This window comes from Meriones unguiculatus, chromosome 3 (genome assembly GCF_030254825.1).
Source record: "Meriones unguiculatus strain TT.TT164.6M chromosome 3, Bangor_MerUng_6.1, whole genome shotgun sequence".
NCBI lineage: Eukaryota > Metazoa > Chordata > Mammalia > Rodentia > Muridae > Meriones > Meriones unguiculatus.
In genome coordinates, this window is record NC_083351.1 from 77,841,115 (window position 1) to 77,863,070 (window position 21,956).

General features: G+C 38.1%; 1 protein-coding gene across 6 annotated transcripts in view; it reads right to left on the bottom strand.

The window, feature by feature from the left end:
- Window positions 1-217: 217 nt before the first annotated feature.
- Reps1 (RALBP1 associated Eps domain containing 1) overlaps window positions 218-21,956 on the bottom strand; it is a 78,273-nt gene continuing 56,534 nt past the window's right edge. For 2 of the 6 annotated variants that reach the window (XM_021644514.2, XM_021644511.2), the window contains exons 9-20: window positions 20,283-20,404; window positions 16,847-16,927; window positions 10,563-10,650; window positions 9,582-9,683; window positions 7,902-7,974; window positions 6,597-6,715; window positions 5,305-5,369; window positions 4,457-4,642; window positions 3,372-3,467; window positions 2,876-3,024; window positions 2,114-2,219; window positions 218-491 (exon numbers count right to left, since the gene is read on the bottom strand). In XM_021644514.2, the coding sequence (XP_021500189.1) occupies window positions 423-491; window positions 2,114-2,219; window positions 2,876-3,024; window positions 3,372-3,467; window positions 4,457-4,642; window positions 5,305-5,369; window positions 6,597-6,715; window positions 7,902-7,974; window positions 9,582-9,683; window positions 10,563-10,650; window positions 16,847-16,927; window positions 20,283-20,404 (1,256 nt within the window). In that variant the 3' untranslated portion in view covers window positions 218-422. The remainder of the gene's footprint in view (window positions 492-2,113; window positions 2,220-2,875; window positions 3,025-3,371; window positions 3,468-4,456; window positions 4,643-5,304; window positions 5,370-6,596; window positions 6,716-7,901; window positions 7,975-9,581; window positions 9,684-10,562; window positions 10,651-16,846; window positions 16,928-20,282; window positions 20,405-21,956) is intronic. The other 4 variants (XM_021644512.2, XM_021644513.2, XM_021644516.2 and 1 more) reach the window with 4 other exon arrangements.

Genomic DNA, 21,956 nt, shown 5'->3' on the forward strand with positions numbered 1-21,956 from the left:
GAAGTAGCTTTTGAGAAACACATCGGGCTCTCAATAAAACACCAAGTAGGAGCTCATCTTAAACCCTTTATAGAATACAGACTCTGTAGAGAGAGACACTGACAAAGATCTCTGAGTTTGTGCTTAACGAGAACCCCCTTCTGTAAATCCAGTCTTGGGATGGTTTGGCTACATAAATTCGAGGAGGTGACAGCGAGGGACACCAACAAACACAATGTTTCCTCCAGAAAAAGTCCTCCTGACCCTTTTATTGAAATTAAAAAATAAAAGATACTTAAATACAATGGTGAACATAGAGGGCAAAACAGAATCATAAAATTTAATGTTCAATTAAGCAGTGAGCTGAATGTTTGGGTTTCCAAATAGGCTCTGAACCCAAAACTGCTTAAAAATGGGCATGTTCACAGTTAACGGCAATTGGCTTAGAGGTGAGAGAATGGTCGGAGTTGTTCCAGTTGAACTTCCAGGGAAATTCTCTCCTCAAGAACATCCTGAAAAAGATGCAAAGTCCAAGTTATATTTAAAGTAGACAGAAAACTGACACTAGTTCTGTTTTATGATTACAACTGTATTTGTCAAGAAAAAGAGACAGTGATTTATACATATTTTATTTATACATATTTTATTTCACTAAATATATTTCACTTTAGAAAGGCAATTTATATAATCGTAATAGAAAAACATGATCTTACTAAATCTAAGCCATTTCTCATGACAGAACCAGGTAAAAAAGTACTTTTAGGTTAATTGTTAGAAAAGCCAGTAATTGTAGCGGGTATTATTACAAAAATTTTTAATAAAGTCTTAAATGTGTATGAATTTGTTAGCATGAATTCTTTCTTCTGGTGGTGGTACCTGATCCAAGATCTCATTATAAAATTCAGTTCTACAAAGAAAAGATTTTAGTCTATCAGATCTCATCAGGAGTGGCTGCATTGTCATCTTCTGTGGCCTGGTAAGGCTGCTCCCCCCTCAGGGGGAGGTGATCAAAGAGCAGGCCAATCAGATTATGTCAGAGGCAGTCCCTCTTCCCATTACTATGGAACCCACTTGGACACTGAACTGCCATGGGCTACATCTGTGTAGGGGTTCTAGGTTATCTCCATGCATAACGTAGTCCTCGGTTGGTGTATAAGTCTCTGGGAAGACCCCTGTGTTCAAATTTCTGGTTTTGTTGCTCTCCTTGTGGAGTTCCTGTCCTCTCCAGATCTTACTATTTCCCACTTCTTACATAAGATTCCATGCACCAGAAGGAAGGAGAGGAGGACCTCCCCTATCAGTGGACTTGGGGAGGGGCATGCGTGAAGAAGGGGGTGGGAGGGTGAGACCGGGAGGGGAGGAGGTAGGGGCTTATGGGGGGATACAAAGTGAAGAAAGTATAATTAATAAAAATAAAAATAAAATTAAAAAAAGAAAAGATTTATTTTGCATTCAAAGTCTTTGAAATTATCATTGTTATTAATATCAACAGTAATAAACAAAGAGACAGTGGGGGAAGAGAGAGAGACTGTATGTGTGTAAGCACACATGCCACAGCCTGTATGGAGAGGTTAGAGAACCGTCGGGAGTCAGTTCTCGCCTGCCTTCCACCATGGGTTATGGGGACCGAACACAGGTGACCAGGATTGCAGGGCAAGCACTTTCCCTGGCTAACCCACCTCCTTGGCCCATGAAACTTTACTCTGACTTAAGGTTTGCCTTCTTTTTTCACATACAAGATGATTTCAGTGTTCTCACTCTTTGTCTTACTTAGACTGGTTTAAGTTCCTATTACTGAATCTGAATTTGAATTTGTCTTTAATCAAAAGATAAACAGATAACAGCACAATTGCATCAAGTCCACTTTTCTTCTCTAAATTTCTTCATGAAGTTAGCAAAGTTATAGGAATAGTGATGTCATATATGCAGGATAAAATAATGTACATACACTAGAATTCTGTTGAGAAATTCCTTTAGTATCAAAAGATTCAATGGATTACACAACATTTTAGCTACAACAAGCTTCTTCTTCAACAAAGTTTCACGTATTGGCAAAAGCTGTTGGATCAGCTTCAATTTCCCCAAAACTGAAATGTGTAGCATTAATGAAACTAAGATTCAGAAATGACATTACCTTTAATTGTTGCTGCAATTCACTATTCAGCCTGGCCAGAACAGTGTTTGTTTCCTTATTCCGTCTAATTGATGCCTGGATAGCCTTCTTGTCTTTCCCCACGGATCTGAGAAGACATAGGGGCAAAAACACCCTTCATTTCTTTCCTGTCATTAACCTTTTTATGCCCCTGACTTTCAAGCACAGAAAAGAAACTTCTTAGCAGAGCTCAACGTTACTTGCTGTTTCAATGGTAACCAAGAAGATATAAGCTTCTGAAGCCCACGATCACAGCTGCTATTTTAATTACTGCAATTATTCTTTCAAATTCATGAAGTGCTTAGTTTGGACCAAGCACTTATAGGCTCTTTCTATAACAGCCAGGCAATGAATCTTCTCAGCTTTGTGGCCATACTATTCCTGCTATGTGCATTTTTTTCTTTCTCTTTTCTTAGAAATGTAAAAGCTGGGCCAGTATGAAGGTCCAGGTAGTAAGGGCACTCACTTGCCACACAGACGTGATGACCCCAGTCTGATCCCCAGAACCAACATGAAAGGAGCTCCAACTCCCAAAAGTAGCCTGTTGACCTCCACATGCATGGCATGAGTATGGAAGCCAGAGGACAACTTGTGAAGCTGCTTCTCTCCTTCCACCACGTGGGGTCTGGGTTTCAACTAAGAACTTCTGTTTAACTAAAGAACTAACCTGTTTCTTTCTGTCTGATATTTTTATTGTGCTTTTATTGTTAGTAATTAAATGTACTGAGGAATAACTTAGATTACCTGGGAATTGAAGGCTGTGATGCAAGAACAGCAGCTAAGACACCTGTCTTCTGTGTATGCTCATCGACATCTGGCCGTAATTCATCTTCTGACTTTAACCTTCTTCGAACAGGCTTTGGTGGTGGAGCCAGAGGTGCTGTGCCTTTGCTCTAAAAGATAAGAGAAATGAGCATTCTGAGTGATAGTTATGCCTAATTAGCATTTTGCTAACACCAACTGCCTTTTTAAAGCCACTTGCTCTTAAAAAAGGAGGTTACTCATCTTATTTTAAAACAATTTATGTATCTGTGGCAACAGTTAAGGAAAAACAGGAGTGAATGCTTATCACCACATAGCCCAGGCAGGGCTCGTGACCCTCTTGCTTCAGCCTCCTTGGGGCTGGACTGAAGATGTGCATGTCAACCACACCTGGCTTAGCTATTATCATTTCTAACAAGCATCTTGGCAGAGCCTTACACACACAAAACTGTCCACATTATAAAAAGACTTTTCATACCACATTGGCAGGAACATTAGCAGCTGTCTTTTCTTCAATTTTACTGTCTGTTTGGACGACCCGAAGAGAGCTTGCGGGGTCAGAAGCTTTTTCAGCCTAGGGATGAATGTAGTATCTCATTACTATATAATTATATGTAGTTATGCACAGACCATGTAACAGAGTAAGATGTTAGGAGCTGTCCATTCTAATAGGAAATCTGAGGTGAGTCTGAGACACCCTGCCAGATGAATTTCTCTAGCACTGAAGTTGGAGAACAATATCTGAGAGCAGGAAAGAGAAGAGATGCAGCTGTGGCACGGAACCTCCAGCTGGCTGCTGAGAGGCTCGGTGACTGGGAAGTCACAGAGGAAAGAAATGATAGTCCCCTGGCACATTCACTTCTGCCCCAAGGCCATGACAGCCTTTCTAGATATAGTCAACTCCCCTAGTAGGCCAGGGGAGCTTAGCGTTTGCCAATAAGAGCTTCCCTGTGGGTCAGACCCATGAAACCTTTAGGTGATGCCAGTCAGATTAACATGTTGCAACAGCTGAAGCAATGAGGATGGGGATGTCAATATTACTTTTCTCCTTCCAACTCCACATACATATTTTCAAAAATTTAAATCAGAGATTTGTACAGCCAATGCCATTAGATTTCTTACCACAAAAACTAAGCTTTCCTGAAAGAGTCTATGAAGACTAAGTTTTAGCATGGTATTGTTTTTGACAGTGTGTGTGTGTGTGTGTGTGTATGCTGCTGAAGTGTGCGGATTTTGTAACCATGGTCTCTTTCTTATTCTATGGACATCTTCATCAATTCACACTAACTTCCCAGAGTAGCATGAAGGACATGTGTGTTGTCACACCTACCCCTGGGCCTAACATCTGAATCTTGCTACATATTGTACTGCAACTATCAGATGTTAGAGGCCAATAAAGTAGCTGAGCAGTATAGATCAAGGGAATACATATCCCCCAAAAGAGGCAGCAGCAGGTGTTTTACTCACTGCTGCCTCTGCTAATTTAATCTGCTTTTTCAAGAGTCCTCTTTATAATATATGGGAGGAGACTGTCACAAATTAGGTGAACTCTACAACACTCACTGGCAAGACCTCAGGATGTTTCTCGGCTTCATTGTCTTGCTCTTCAGAGACATTTGATGCAGCAAATACTTCAAACTGGCTGAAATCTGCAAAATTTGGTTGTTCTGGTATCTGCTGAGGTGAGGTACTAGTGTGACTTATTAGACCATCAGCATCCACTGGGCGATGCACAGAGGGACCGGGTGCCTGTACAATGGGTTAGAACGAAGGAACAAGCACTTTATTAGCATCACCAGCGTCACGGTGTGGCCTTCTTCATATAGTAGGACATGATAGCAAATATCTCAGATTTTTGCACACAGATGTTTGCACACAATCATCAATCTGCATTGAACTTGGCTTTCTGTAAGCCTAAGATGCCAAGCTACTTTATGCCTCTGTGGATGCCATTCTTTTTCTTTGGAATGCCCTTTCTGCAGCAAGTAACTTTTTGTCTTCTGGTTCTTAATTCTTTCATTTCACTTGTATCTTCTCAATATGCTCTTTAACTTTACCAACCACCAAGGCTGTCCCCAAGTATTCTATAAATATGTCTACTGCAGCACTTCAGTTCTGTCTCAGAAAGGATGCAAATGTCCAGGGAGCTACAGTGGATTCTGTCTATGAGTCAGTGCTGGACCCAGGACATTATTAGACAGCTCCATCTTCTAGCTTACTGCTCTTCTGCTGAACCCTTTAGGACAGCATTATTTGTTTCTTAGTAATCCAAATTATTGAAACCCTTACCTTCTAAACTATACTGACTTAAGTGTCCGCCTCAGAGACACTTATAAATAGAACAAAGGGTCTAAGGCACAGACTCACCCCAAGGCCTCCAGGAGCTGCCATTTTAGAGCACTGGGAATTACCTGTGAGGGCTGAGGTCTGGGAGGCACTGCCGGAGGGTGGGCAACAACCCCAGCTTGTTGCTGTCCTGCGAGAGCACATGAGCCACTTTAGTGATTACATAATTACTTTGCTGGAGAAGAGACAGGTAAATGACCGCATGACAAAACACTTCGAAGAGCACTTGGGAATGTTTCAAGGGCAATTATTATCTTGTAAAATGCTCTAAATGGGGCTGAAGCTGTAGCTCACTGGTAGACTATCATGACTCAAACTCTGGGTTTGACCTAGGAGAGACGGTGTCTCACACCTATAATTCTAGAACTTGGGTGGTAGAGTCAAGAGGATGAGAAGTTAGTTCAAAAGAAACTTTGGCAACAATGGTGAGTTTGAGGATAGCTGGGGCCACATAAGATGGTGTTAAAACAAAACGCAAACCAAAAGCTCTACATAAGGCCTACTGGTCCAATTTCATGGCCTCTCTTCAGACCTCATTCCTCTACTCACCTCCGCTCCATGAGGGACTGCTGACAACAAACACCTGCCTATTTCCCTAACAGTAGCCTGTTCTTGCTTTTCTCTTCCATATTTCTCATTATTCTTTAGGTACCAGACGAAAGTCTTTAAAATTTTCTGTTAACCTGAACTTATCATCTTCATGTAAACAATTTTAATACTTCCATATTGGCTCAAAGTTCCAATAAACTTACATTTCCCTCACTATTACAACTTTTAATCATACTGAATAAAACACCATCTCTGCTCTAGCATTTTGATTTCAATCACTATAGTTGTATAAACATGAAAAGCTTGGAGCCATGGCTTTTCTATTAGTAAATTAAGACTTATCAGTGCCCCACAACACTGATGTAACCACATCAGTAAGTTTTTATGTGGCATCTCAACTTCGCTCATTTATTTATTTAACAAGCACACCTTAGTCCTTAGGAAAACAGCATTCTCCCCACTTTAAAAAACTTTTTTATTTGACATTTTCCTTCCTATTTTATTTTATATTTTATTTTCCCCAAGATATGGATTCTCTGCATAGCTTTGGCTAGCCTGGAACTAGGTCTGTAGTTGACCTTGAACTGTCCTGGCTGTCCTTGAATTCAGAGATCCGACTGCCTCTACCTCCTGAACATTGGAATCATTTGATGTCTTTAATCCACATTTACATTTTTCTTAAATGTAAAAAAACTAAAAGACATATTATGAGAAACCAAAAAAAAAAAAAAGTTGAACCTTGGATTAACTTTAAAACAATGTATATTAATATAATTAATGAATATTATGATTCCCTAACCCTCCCTACCTGTGGTAACTGCAAAGGTCCGATTCATATCTAAGGATGATGATCTAGAATGAGAGGGCTGTGGCCTTGGAGGGGGAGGTGGTGGCGCAGTGTTATCAGGTGACGTTCCTGAATGAGACCTGCAAAATTCACCAGTCACAACTGGTTATGTTAACACTGGAGCTTGACCCTTTTTAAGCATTCATACTTGGCTGAACAGCCAAGCAACTTATTAGGATGACACTTTTTTAGGCAGTATGTATGAAGGTATTACAAATAATAAAAGCAGCACTATCTATGCTGTGTCTGAAACAAACAGTTACTTGATGTGCCAAATAACGCTTTATAAAGTCATTAACAAACTTGTAAAACATCTGAAGTTACTGTCTACACGACCTCATCAAGACGACAGATCAGTGATGCTTCTCATTCAACTGAAGGCAACACTAGCCTGAAGAGCTATTTTCAGAAGAGAATCTCTACATGGTTATTTTTCAACAGCTCGAGCTCGAATGTAGTAAGCTGGGACAGAATCTGGCTATACTATGAGATAGTTATGTGATGTAACTAGAACTACCCACTTGGAGGTTACTACGCTAGCTCCAGGGAGACTTTTATTCTGAAAAGGCACTCCACAATTCTGGAAAACAGATCTTCACATATGAACTCCAAAATAACTGGAAATCTAAGAAATACAGAAGAACTCCACACATCAAAGAAAGGAAACCTGGTCTTCTGACTTTCTAAGTTCCTTGGAAATCTGGGAGAAGGGGTGTTCAACTCTCTCTAAGAGGCATATAACAAAAGAATTTTCACTATATGTAAAATGTGAGAAATAAAAAAATGCTTCTATTTTATGTTTGAGCAGATGGTAAGGTTCATGCAGACAAACCTCCTCCATCTATCCTTTGCTTATGCCATGAATTGTTTGTGCCTATAAAGCTACAGGGTGAGCAGGTAGCTCCTGTTGGGCTGTGCTTTTGAGTGTTTAAAACAAAGTTTTGTTCGTACTTGCCACAGACTTGCATGCTATCATCATGCAGACTTTCACTCTTCTACTGACACCAAAGGACTATGTTAGTATCTACTTCCAAGAAGTTATTAGCTCTTTTTAGACACTTCATAAAACAAATAAAATGAAACAACACTAACAATACGGTTCCTTTTTATTTTTTAACAAGCAGAACCAAAATATTTGTCTATTACATAACCTAATATATATTTAACAGCTTTCAGAGAGCAAATAATTTGTGCTTGGCCCTAAGTAACTTTAACTATTAAAGTGAATAAAGCGAGTTTAACAGTTTTCTTGATATAAATACTGACCTTTGACGAGTTACATTGCTCCCAATCTGCTCCGGGTCAGAAGGGAAAGAGTCTGAACTACTGTACCCATCTGCTGATAAACAGTAAGTTATAATCTAATGAAACAATCACAAAAATCATCTATATCTATATCTATATCACAATTCCTTCTCAAACACAAATGTAACTATAGGCTGAATATCTCTTATATGAAAAGGTTTGGGACCAAAATGCTTCTGGTTTCTACTCCCCTCCTCAGACTTAAAGTATTTGCATAGACATGAGTTACCCAGAAAGCAGAGCCAAGTCTAAATATATACCCATTCCATATCTACCATCATGTACACAGCCATTTTTGCAGTGTGACTTTGTTTTTACTGCAATCTGTCAAGCGCTCAGGTGTGATATCATTTCGATACCCAAAAAGTTTGGGATTCTGAAGTATTTCCTATTTTGGATTTTGAGATTACTGTTGTTCACTCTGTTTACAAAATATGATTTAAAGTAGACAATAAAATGGTTAACTGTAGACATTGAGAATGTGAATAATCATTTTCTTATTTGTATAGTAGGTATAAGTTGTTATGTAGTGGAAAACAGCTACTTTCACATACGAGATTAAGAACAGGAAGCTTGTTTCTTGAAATGGTGGCACTATGTCTGGATAAAAGGAGCTTTCTTTGCTACTGTAGCTCTTCTGTTCTCCCTTAGCTACATAGGCAACCCTTGATTCTGTTCTCCAATGCTGTGCCATAGAGGTAAGCAAGCCCTCTACTGACTAGTCTTTTCCTACAGAGGTTACAAAGTATAGTCCCAAATCTGGCCACTAACCACCTGTACCACTCTCACTCTAGCCCAACCCACCATCTTCTTGTAACTGGATTATCACAACTATCTCCTATTTCAGTGCTTGCCTGCTTTTGAACTGACAGAATGATATTTTAAAAAGGAAGGGCGGGTCCCCTGTCACTCCTCCATGAAAAACTCTCTAGTGACTTTTCACACCACTCACTAAGAGTGAAAAATGTTCCCTATTCCCTCTACTGTCACCTCTGCTCACCACCTGACTCAATTCTAATGCCTGTAGACCCAAGCTTCCTACCTAAGGGCTGCACACTTGCTACTGCCTGTGTTTTAGTAGTCTCTTTCCAAAAAGTCACAGAGCTGTCACTCATCTCCAAATTTTAATACAAACGTTAGCTTTTAATAAAGCCTTCTTTGTTCTCATTTAAAATGACACTTATTCCTCTTTCCAGCTTTTAAGTTCTAGCCATGAAATTAACTTAGACGAAATTAGCTTTCTTTTCACATAAGAGTTAACCCATCCAACCAAAATCACCCTTATAAAACCCAATACACACGAAGACTTGTTACTGCTAAATCCCACTCCCTACATTGGAACCTGGCACACAGTATCCAATTAGCATGCTGAATCAATGAATACATCCCCAAAGTTTTGCGAGAAACAGAGAAAGAAACATCAGGGGAAGAGCCCACGTAAAAACAAGAGTGATGACCAACAGGTGCCCTGCCTTGAAGAAGGCGACAATGACAAGGTTCACATACTCACCACACACAGGGCAACAGGTTCTGAAGAGTTACAGTCCCCTATTTAATGCAGTGAGCACAGATACGCATTTCACTTCCTCAGACTTTAAATTTATTTAACAAAATCAAATGAGTGATATATTTTTCACTTACCTACTGTATTTCCAGAAGGAAATTTTACTGATGAATTGATTTTATTTTCTTCTGAAAGGTCAGATGGTTTCACAAGTAATGGGCTGGTGGGATTAGTATGATCTAATAGAGAATTGGGAGGTAACAATACAAGAGACAGACATTTCATTGATAAAATACATAAAAGATTGAATTACAATATGAGACTTTGTTTAGAAATTATGAAAGTATCATAAGACAACACAATATTTTTAATAAAACTGAATATAAAGTTGTTTAAAGAAATTTTTGTTATCTTCCACAATAGGAGATAATTTATTTGGTAACAAACCACCCAAAATCTGGGCTATAGACGATGTCAACGCTGACTTAGACAATATATTTGCCTCTGAGAAACTGTAACTACGCTGGAAATGGTGCCGCACACCTGACTGCAGCAGTTGAGAGGCTCAGGCAGGAAGATCAAGGTTTGAGGCCAGCCTGGGTCACACAGCAAGAGCCCACATGGCTGCTACAACCACCTATAACTTAAGTTACATGGCGTCCAATGGCCTCTTCTGACCTGACTCCAGATTACCAGAAGTATCTCATTTTCAAATGACCTTATTTTGTAAAATCTTTCCCCTAAACATCCCCATTTTAAAGCTTTATAACTTAGAACAATTTCCTTTTTAAAACTGTGATGTTTCCTTTCTAAAACTGTGCCTTGAGGGTACAAACAATTGTAGAGAATTACTAGGCGAAAAGGAAAATAAGCAACTGCTAGTCAGAAGTGGGTGCAGGCCTTCGCTCCCAGGACTCTGGAGGCAGAGGCAGGCAGATCTCTGTGGACTCAGGTATGGCCCTAGTCTACAAAGTGAGTTTCAGGTCAGCCAGGGCTATAATGTGGGACTCTGCCTCATTAAAAAAAAAAAAAAAAAATCATCATTTATGAAAGAAACTAAAACCTTCAAATGCTAGCAGCAAGCTCAAGCTAAAACAGCCTGATGGCAACTTCCTTACCACTGCTCGTTCTTTTCAGTTCCATTTCCTGCATATGGATTTTGCTCGGAGTCATACGGATGGGAACTGGATGGACAATAGCAGTGTCCTAGAGACAAATGAAGTAAATACAGATTTTCGCATTAGGAATCATGGGATCCTGAAGACTAACAACATGAAAAACTCCTGCATACATTTTTCTCATTCACAGTAATGCAAATGTGTCGTCTTTAAAAATTAAAAGCTCAATTTAAAAAAAAAATCAAGTTTACATGAATAATTTGATTTCATAATTTAAAATGAATGATTAAAGAATTTTATGAAATCCACTTATTAAAAACATAGTTCAAAACAATATTTGAAAACAAACTGCAATAATCTAATGAGATTATATAAATGTTAACCTTTGAGGTAAATTAAAATATTTCATGAGAACTCAAAAGCTAAGTGGCAGACTGAAAATTGTTTTTACTAAACTGCTCAAGAAAATTTTGTTTTCTTTAACCTATAAAACAAAATAACTAGAAGTCTGGGCTACTGCAATTGTAGATATGACAAATGCTTCCTATCCTCACAAGAATACAGGACTTTAAAGGATCAAGAAAGACCCCCACACTAATATGGCAATATTTTATGGCTGTAACACATCAAATCTGTCTACGGTTCCTGAGAGGCAATTTTTGAGCAGTAAAACAGCTGATGGTAGTGGCTTCTAGGAGAAATGAAGGAAGGAGTAAAGGCTAAGATAAGTTTCCTAGAACCAGAAGAAAGGCAAAAAGAAGTCCATAGGAAGGAACCTAGCTCTGTGGCTGAGACCCTCTGGGGAGCAGCCAGAACCAGATCAAAATCCTGGCTTCAGAGGAGCTGAAAGCCACGCTAGGAGGACGTGGCTCCTCCTATGAGGAAGGAATCAGCTCATGGGAACCTAAGCTCCTTCCAGGTGATAGCTAGTAATGCAATGAAGTGTAGTGCAGGTCACTGACCTTCAGCTTACAATCAACACTGCTCTGGTGATAAAACCGAGTGAACAATAAATTTATTTGACAGGCTTCATTGGCTTACTCTAAACATCTCAAAACTTAAACAGTTCACAACAAATTTGTTATAGCTATTACATGGACAAAATAATTTAGAGCAATTTCCTGTTCCTATTCCAGTGAGAATTTAACTGGAGCCTGTGCGATGGCTCAGCCAGTAAAGCAACTTTCTGCCTAACCTTATGATATAAGTTACATCCCTGCCACCCACATAGGGGGAGAAGAGAATGGGCTCACTAATATTATTCTCTGATCTCCACATATGTGCACACGTGCCTCAAAACACACTATTCATAGAGAATTTAACCAGAATCCATGTATATAACCAATAAACTTGAACCACCATTTCCCTGTCCCTCTAAAATTATAGTTAAAACATCAGTGTTATACATAGATGAAAGTTTTTATTTTTCTTGTATTTTCAAAGATTATTTAAAATTATACATTTAAGACATGGTCATACTTACAATTATAAAATATGGCTTTATTAGTAATGTTATCTTAGTTAAAAAAATTATTTTTGCATTGTCATCGTTTCATTTTCGCTAACCTGGTCAGTATTGGTGGCTTCTCACTATAGTTAGTTGCATTTTCTGATGATTTGAGCAAGTCTGTACTTCTTCCTTGTTTCTTGTGCACATATCTTTTATGTTTGTTTGTTTCTAAATGCTACAGCTTTTAAACATACATTTTATATCATTTTCCAGCATGTGATTAATATACTTAGCTTTGGTAACTAATTAAATCTAATTTAGTCTACATAACCATTAAAATAGTTTGTGCTTGTTGTGCTTTTACAAACTATATACTTCCCTGTTCCAAATTTAGACATTTATATGTGGTATTCTCTCATCCATTCTGCACAGACTGCTCTCTTGGATACAGAATTTTCAGTACATTCACTGCATGAGATTTTTAATTGTATAATTCTAATTATTAATATATTAATTGCTAACAAGGGTTATTTATTCCTCTCTAAAGTGATTTTCCACTTTTAACTTTATTTCTGTAATTTTCGCTTCATGTTTTAAGAATTTGTTTTTATTCTTAATTGTGTATTGTGGTGATTTTGAGTGAGAATGTCCCCATAGGCTCATATGTTTGAATACTTACTGCTATGTCTTTGCTCCACCATTGTGGACTGTAAACCCTAAAACTGTAAGCTCAATAAAATGTTCTTTTATCAATTGTCTTGCTTTTGGTGCTTTGTCACAGCAACAGAAAAGTAAGCAAGACTTATATCTTGTGTGGGTATGTGCATGAGGCCAGAGGGATCAGATCCCCTAAAGTTGCCTAACTTAGATGATAGGAACCAAATTTTTGTCTTCTGCAAGAGCAGAATGAGCTCTTAAATACTGAGCCTTATCTCTAGCCCCCTTTATATGCTCTTGTTATTAGCTAAAACATCAAATTTATTATATTTTTCAAACGATAAATCTTTCATTACCTTTAAAACAATACAAAAATAAAACATACACCACAGTCTCATCATGTAGTTCTGACAGGCAGGCCTGGAACTTTCTATGTAGACCAGAGTGGCCTCAAACTCCCAAGTGCTAGGACAAAAGGTGTGAGCCACCATGCCCAGATAATTGTATTGGCTTTTATTTTATCTTATTGTTTATTTATTTAATTATTTTATTACATATTTTTATTTACACACAAAATATGTAATAAAAAAATCTAAGCCTTAATTGTCAAAAGGCATCCTAAGTCTGTACCAGCCAATCAGCTTTCAGGAACACATAACTACTGGCTACTGATGGCCTATAAAGGCTTTAATCCAGGAGTTCTGTTGCCCGCAAAAGACAACAAAACACTGATAAGCCTGACATGGATGACCAGGCCTACCCTCAAATTAGTGTATTACTATGTTTGTGACTTGTGCAGCTGGACAGGAAGCTTTCATTTTAATATGTAAAAGTACCTTGAATAAAAGGGCATGCTTTCTCTCTGTTCTCATCTATTGTCCCCAAATCAAAAAACATAAAACCCATCACACCACTATCAAAAACCAGTAGCAGGCAGGTTCTGTTCACTTTCTTCTATCTATTCAAATTACTCAAAAGGCACTTTCAATTGCACATCTGTACCATGTATTTGGGTGCCTAACTAATATATTTCAGAATTCTTTTATACTGTCATAATTATGCTCATCTCTTCATCCTGTACATGCTCTCCATCCCATTTCTCCTTTCAATCTAATCCACCCCTGCCTGCTTTCCCTTCTAGAGCTAAGAGCTCACTGTCCCTTTGACCCATCACTTCTTCACAGTCTTAGCTAAGTCCTCTTCCACAGCTGCCCTTTCTTGCCTATCTTATCCTGGCACTCAGTGCTAGCATCCAGCTGATAACCAAGTGAAGCTGATCTCTTTAGTCTAGTCTGCGAAAACATCTCCATTTAGGTTCAACTATATTCCTTAATCCCCACCCTCCCCCAACACATATGAGTACCATATGCCGTCACTGCACAGAACTTATCCTGCTCATGATACCCTCTGCTTGCAAGAAAGGCCTTTGTCTACTTTTGTGAACTCCCACTTTCAATCAGGACATACAGGGCATTATGTACAGAGCCTCCTACACCAGCCTGCCCACTTTTCATAAAAGTTTAACTTTTCCTTTTTCTGCTTTCTCTTTTACTCTCAGTTACTGGACAACGTCTGGGCATGCATGATACAGACGGGTGGAAACTATTCACTTTGCTCTGAAGTCTCCTCCCCTCCCACCATACAGCTGCTTGCCAGCTTCCACTGCAGAACCTGCCAGCTTTCTAGACCCTATCTTACAGAAATGGCTTTACTCTTCCTCTTCTCCATCTCCTTCTTCCTAATTGCTACCAAGAGTTATAGGAGCAGATCTCAACCTGAGGGTTGAACGACTTTTCACAGGGGTTGCCTAGACCATCATAAAGTACAGATATTTACATTACAATTCAAAACAGCGAAATTACAGTAATGAAGTAGCAATGAAAATAACTTTATGGCTGGTTGTCACCATACACGAGGAACTATACTAAAAGGTTGTAGCATTAGGAAGATTGAGAACCACTGAGTTACAGCTTGCTTCTTGCTCTGCTGTTTTCCTCTTAAATGATAAAAGGGTCCTTAAGCTTAACAAAAATTCATCATACAAATAATTTAAATTTTGTCCAAAACTTCCCCAAACCCCATGGACTGAATTAGCAAAAATCCTTCCTTTGCCTATTGTTTTGCCCAGCTATATACCATGATAATTATCACAACCAGTATGGTGGTTTAAGACTGAAATGTTGCTTCTGGCATCTTCTAATCAGATAAGTTGGCTGGCCCTAACAGCTGATCAAGCTAACTCTTTTTATATGCTGAACTCCTCAGTTCTATAGCATCCAGGAACAGGTATAAATCAGGACAAAGTAACATCAGGCTAGAATTTCATTGGTGTGTTGATCATATTCATCTTAGGAGAAGCATATTATACTGGACACCACTAATTTGATAAATCATTCAAGAAAAGAAGACAGGTTCACGGGAATGAGCTACCAGAACTTCAGTTTCACTAAAACTCTGACAGGCTAATTTGTTGCCATCTCAATGTGCCTGTGAAGCTGCTGCCTGTGTAAAAAGTGTAGCACCATGTACAGGTGTCAGGTGCCATTACAGCAGTTCGAAGCTTTCACAGAACTTTACTCAGCGAAAAACTATGAAAGTTTTATTTTTTAAAACCACTCTATTAAACATTCTCTACCATAAAAATGTGAAATTTCTATTAGAACAGTAGTGTGTTTCTGTTGGTTTTTGTTTTCACCCTTCCATGGTGATTCTGTCTGCACATGCTCTGATTCACTTAATTGTAATCCTTGTTTATACAAGCCTTGTAAAGGGTCATTTGAGATTATGGCTACAGGCTGTGGTCTATGGAAAGGAAATATTCAGTTATTAAATGAAGTATAAGACACTAATATAAGAGGCCAAATTAACTGAAAGTAGAACGTTCTGCTTGGGAATCTAAAGAGAGAATGGGAATCTGTTGGACAACAAAGATTTAAGTTTACTATCATAAAAGAAAGAATATTATAGATAGATAAGTATTTAACAGTATCACCTAATTCGACCAAATTCAGACATCAATAAATTCAAGTTTAAAATCTCAATGAAAATCTCTTCTTTTCTCAAAGTCTCAAGCCACTCTTTGAGTAATGGAAAGTAATGGAAAGTACTGAGTTATATAAAAAGTTTGGGGCTTTTTCCTGATTTACTGAGACAGTCCCTTAATGTAACCTAGAATCACTGGTCACAAGTGTTGAAGTGCTAAGGAGTACAGCCATGTGTCTCCATTCCCTGCTGAGCTATAAAGCGTTTAACACCAGAGTTGGCACTCATTAACCTGGACTTTATTTCTAAGATATGAGAAGAACAATACTGGTATATTTTCTACCAGTCATGAACAGAGTTCAAGATTAGCTTGGGCTGCATGAAACTCTGTCTCAAAACTAAACCAAAAGATACTAACCAGGCACACATGCCTATAATCCCAGCACTCAGGCAGGCAGATGCAGGTAGATCTCTGTGAGTTCAAGGCCAGCCTGGTCTACAAAGTGAGTCCAGGACAGCCAAGGCTACACAGAGAAACCCTGTCTTGGGGGGTGGGGGGAACCCTAAAAGAAACTTAAAATTAAACAGGTGGAGTATAACTCTATGAGACAGAATTTATTTTAAAAATCAGGACATGAACTTTGTAGCATTTTTTTTTAAAAAGTGACACAGAAAAATCACAGGGAGACAAGACAAAGGCTCTACTGCACAGGAGTAACCTGTAACTATCAGTTTGCTTCTGTTGTGCTGAACTCAGCACACTAATTAAACAAGAGGAACATTATTGTGACTATTTTTAAAATGACACTGCATAAATATTTACAGAGTACAAATTACATGATGTATAAACATGCAAATAAAATGTTATGTAAGGTTGCTGCACTGAAACAAGCAGTATGTGTTTAATAAAACATACACTTAGCAGATGTAACATGGCTGACCAAATCGACTGTCACAAAATACTCCTTACAGACACATGTACCAGGTTTTAAACAAAGTTTTTCTCACCAAAATAACTACAAAATAAAAAGAATGACAAAAATGTTCTTTCACTATTGAGCACACAAAAATCAAAAGGCCTGTCAAATTTCCCTCTAAGCACTACACTGAATCATGCATATCAGCTAAAAACCATAATGATGGAAATTGGGTTAATAAATTAATTTCAAACAAGCAAGCTAAGTGATTGACTTACAGGATCAGCTGGTGCAATGTTAGAATCAAATTGGGTCAGAGTTTGTGAGCTTGAAGAGCGTTCACTAAACGTCTCCCACTGCTGAACAGACAGAGGAGAGACAAGTCAGCACGGGGAGATGCAGAAGAAGATCCCTGGAGAGGACTTAGCAAAGTTGTTCAGAGGCTGCACTGCAAGCTGCATTTAGCAGGACTAACAAAATTCTGTAGTTTCTAATTCCCACAATTACTTCCTACTTATCTATGCCGGGCCATCTGTTCAATAAGGTGAATACCTTCATAATCAAATATACAGTAAAAAATGCCATCTCTGGATGAGATTAAAACTTTTATAAAATTGACACTCAAAACACCAGAAAGGAAACAGAGCCTAAGTTATGGAAATAGCAAGTAGAAATGCACAGGGGTTGTCTTGACTGGAACAATGCTGAACTTCAAATTCTAGTCAAACTCCGGTTAAAACACTGATCTAGAGAAGCCAATGAAGCAACTGGTGCGACTTGACAGTGCGACCCCTGAAAGATGATTCCATTATGTACGTGCACATATTTTAAACATATGCAAAGATATTTAATAAAATATAAGACATAAAAAGCAAGGAACTCTGTAACTAATAATGTTTTGAGCTTATTTGTCAATTTTTAGCAAGTCAACCTCTGCAATCAGCACTACAAACAGGGCCATGCCAGATCACAAGACAGAATTGCCAATCAGGCACCCTCCCCATGCTAGGAAAATCAGAATGCGGCCGGGCATGAAAGCAAATCAAGCATCTGAGTATGTGTTATACACAGGAGATGCACAGAAAAAACTACTTGTCTAAAAGAGGTACACAAAGAAATATCATACCTCTTAAAAAAGGTGAAATGATAAGTCAACATTAATTATAGTAAATTCCATTTGAGATCTTCGTAACAACACAGAATTTTTTCATCAAAGTTGTATTGAAACTATTATTTAAACCTGATTCTTAAAAACATCTACACATATACAATATGTGCACATGAACGCTTACACGCAGACACAGCTACCTCGCTAGCCACAGTCCTTCTTATAATTCAGTTTATATATACTCTTATGCTTCAAAGTTCAAGTTTCTGCTTAAATAGTGATAAAGTAAGTAGATATGCAGAAATTAAGTTGTAACAAATGAGAATATTGGTGAAAATTACCTACAAAAATGACTAATAAAAGCATTCAACAACTTTTCCTACAGCTTATTATAATACGAAAACTAAAACACATAAAGAAAAACTTTAATTTACAGTTTTGACTAAAGCTCATCATGACAGTTCACTTTTATCATGGGCTTTCACATCAGGAACTGATTTGACAAATTTGGTAGTATTAATTTTTTTTTCAATAATTACTGTTACAAGGATTTAGAAAGAACTGAATTATTTGCCTTACAGAAAACAGCTCACCTGAGAACTAAGCCCCCCTGGGAGGCAGTGTGTCTCATTTTCATGGCAAGTACAGTAGTTAAACGACACTAAGTTTTGGCACTTGACTACTGGCATCCTAGCTGGGCTGTATAGACTTGGCTGAGTTACATAATCTGTGTTTCAGTTTCACCATCTTCAACATGAGATTAGTAATACCCACCTCATAGGAGTGTTGTGGGGGACTAAGAAATTAAATTAGGTGAAGAGCCTTTTTTGAACAGACAAGCACATCAAAAGTGCTTTAAAAAGCTAGGGATTTTTAGTGTTTTCTCTTATAGTGCCTCATTTATATGCATCAATGCTGAATAAATACTGAACTAATATTAAGAGTTTATGGGAAATATAATCTAAATTTATGTTTCAAGTAACATAAATACCTATTACCAAAACATCTTAAAATCATTGTCTTACTAGCTTTTTATGCATAGCATAAATTTCATAGCAAAATATGCATAGCAAAAATATGTCATTTATGATTTAATTTATAAATTATAAAATCATCATAAAATAAAACCTGGTAGGACTTTTTGAGAGGGCTAATGCATGCACTTGGAATCAGAACCGAAAAGTACTTTTATCCCCATCTTCTCAAAATCACACCTAATTTCTTTTAGAATGGAGATCAACTTGGAAACCTGACACTTTGGGAAGAGTTGCTTTTATGTACAAACCATCAACAATAGGCTAACAGCACTCTGTCAACTTAAACAATATTAAGTTTTTTTTAAACAATATAAAAAAAAAACGACCACAATCTAAGTGCAGCTTTAAAAATGCCTACCCTACTCTCCATAAGCCTCCTCTACCAGCAAATTCTTACAAAGCTTACTGCCTCCCCTTCACAATCACATACACTAACAGGTTTATATCTGACAGGAGGCAGTGGTGCAATAGCAGAGCCACTTTGGCTGTACTTAAGTCTTTAGAAGGCAACAGTAAGTCATACAGAACTGCCAGTTCTCTATTTTCCAGGAGCCCCAAATTAACTAGCATGACTTTAACAAAATACTTTTCTGGCTTTAAAAGACAGAAAAGCACAAAAGCTTACTTTCCCCTCAAAGTCAACACATTTATTTTTGTAGATACAAAATTTCGTTGACAAAGAAATCTTCTTTAAAAAGCTAATAGCAAAGTTCTCTAGAGCACGGAACTGTTACAGAAGGACCTCAGGGCTATCAGAATGGAGTATTTAGGCCCTTGCACTATATTCTAAGAGTGCTGTCTTGCTGTCCACAAAGTTGGGAAGCATTGCGTTTGCCCCTATTCTCTTTTGCTTACCTCTGGTCAAGATTAATATGGTAAAATTACTTCATTTTATATTATTATTTTTTCTTTTGGTGTTTTGAGGCAGGGTTGCTCTACATAGCTCTAGCTATCCTGGAAATCACTCTGTAGACCAGCCTGGCCTCAAACTTATACAGACCCTCTGCCTCCCAAGTGCTAGGATTAAAGTTGTATACAACCATGTCTGGCCTACATTTTGTATTCAATAAAACTAAAAGCAGTTTGGATTATAGAAAATATTTTTTTCATGCAGAAAGCTGCACTAGTGACTTGTCTCTTGCATCACTTCAATGCCAAAATTGCAAATATATCCTATATACACCCTAGTTATATAATTGTGAAGATTCAGTGGACATAGCTGCTGATGAGACAGTGAAAGACTGTGTCCAAATTTTGCTCTTTAACCTGCCTGGACATGGGATCTAGTTAAGTCACTCCCACTTTGATGCATCTGCCCCACCCAACATTCAAGGCTTTATTGGGGAGACACGGTGGCAATCATAGGACAGTGTACACAGTACAAAAATCCCACAAGCCACACAATTAATACTATTTCTGTTACTGTCCTTCTGAGGTCCTATGCTGTGTGTGCTGCAGGAATCCTATGCTGTGTGTGTGCTGCAGGAATCCTATGCTGAAACGACTGTGTTTGAAACTTCTTCCCATAAACAAGCTAATGTTAAGCAATGAAAGGGCAACTTTGCTAACCTCACTGCTCTGGTTCAGCTCCGGCCAGGTCTGGTTCAGTGACGGCATTGAGGGTGATTTGCTCGGAGGTGCTTCTGCAGGAGAGCCTGAGTAACCTACCTCACCCGGCTGGTCCCCCACATCTGCAATTCAGACACAGAGAGTTCCCATCAACAATGTATTTTAGTTTGGTTGATTTATTTATGAGTAACTAATAGACAATTTTTACACAGGTGGTAATTTATAGTATCAATTTCCTTTCCCAAAGTAGATGCTTTATCAGATAATACTTAAATTATTTATAGTCTACCTGATATCATGGCTTCCTAACTTTTCATGAAAAAAAAAAAAAAAAAAAAAGGCAAGTTAGATTTAAACAGAAGGAAAAACGTTGGGCAGATAATGATGGAAGAGGGCTATGACTTATTCTCTGATAAGGGGAACAGATTCCTGTCAGCTTCCCAAAGCACATGTCAGCAAGGAGACTGAAAGATTACATTTTCTGTTTTCTGCTCCAGTGAGTTTAGGGATGCTCTAATCCCCAATGGGGTATTGTCCAGTGTGTCTACAATTGTTTCTTATGTCTCACATTACATATATTTTAACTCAGTTCTTCAGTTTCCTTTGGAATTATTTTGAAAACTGCCAATTCACTAATATTTTCTCTAAAAACCTTCCTGTATCCATAAACCTATACCTCAAAAGGAGTACCTATCTACGAGCAAAAAGTGGAGTCAACAAGTCCAGATGAAATATAAGTCTTTGTATTTGCTTTAGGCTTTCCCCCAGCCCCACCTGAGGCTCAAACCCAGAGCCCTGTCTATGATAAATACATGCTCTTCCTATCACTGACCTATATAGCTGAGACCCTGAAACCTATGCTTTCTCATTACAACACGTACACTGGTGTTTTTAGACTGAAATGAGATAGCTACAAATCTATGCTATAATTTTAAAATGGTCTATAAACATGTTGAGATATCATATTCTACTCTGAATTTTACTTCAACTTTAACTTAAAGTATCTCTAAAATTATACTTGAAACACAAAGAACTTCAATGACAACTGTTGGTATGATGTTCTTGTGGAATGTATACAATTTACCCTTGTTCATTCAGAGGCTGATTTCTCTACCCTACTATCTCATTTCAATCTGAACACTGCATTGTGACACTTACTCTACATCACCTGTCTCACGTCTGTGTAAACACACTACCATTTGTTCTCTGTATTGCCAATAAAAAGCACCAGGCAATGCTGAGCAACGGAGAGAACAGGTGGGACAACCTGGTCTGGAGGGGAGGAAAAAGAAGGAATGGGAGGAGAGATCGAAGAGGAGAGGACTGGGAAACATCAGGAGAAATGAACCGAACCTAAGATATGACTAAAAAGCAAGCATAATGTATGCAGGCTTGGAGGTTTAGGATGGAGTAATTATTGCCCAGCATTGTGCTCTAGGTTAATTGAATAAGTAAGTCCTAGTCTCTGCCTTGTGATTTAGGTATACAGCTTGATTAGGAATAATGGCTGTTTAACTAAAAGGTAAGTCAATATTAAATATTAATAATCATCAATAGACAACTAAACCTCAATTTTCCAAGTTTTACAGAGCTTTGAATACGACCCCTATCAACAGGAACACATAATGAAGTATGATTTTACCAACTGTTCATTTGACCATGGAAAAACTGAAG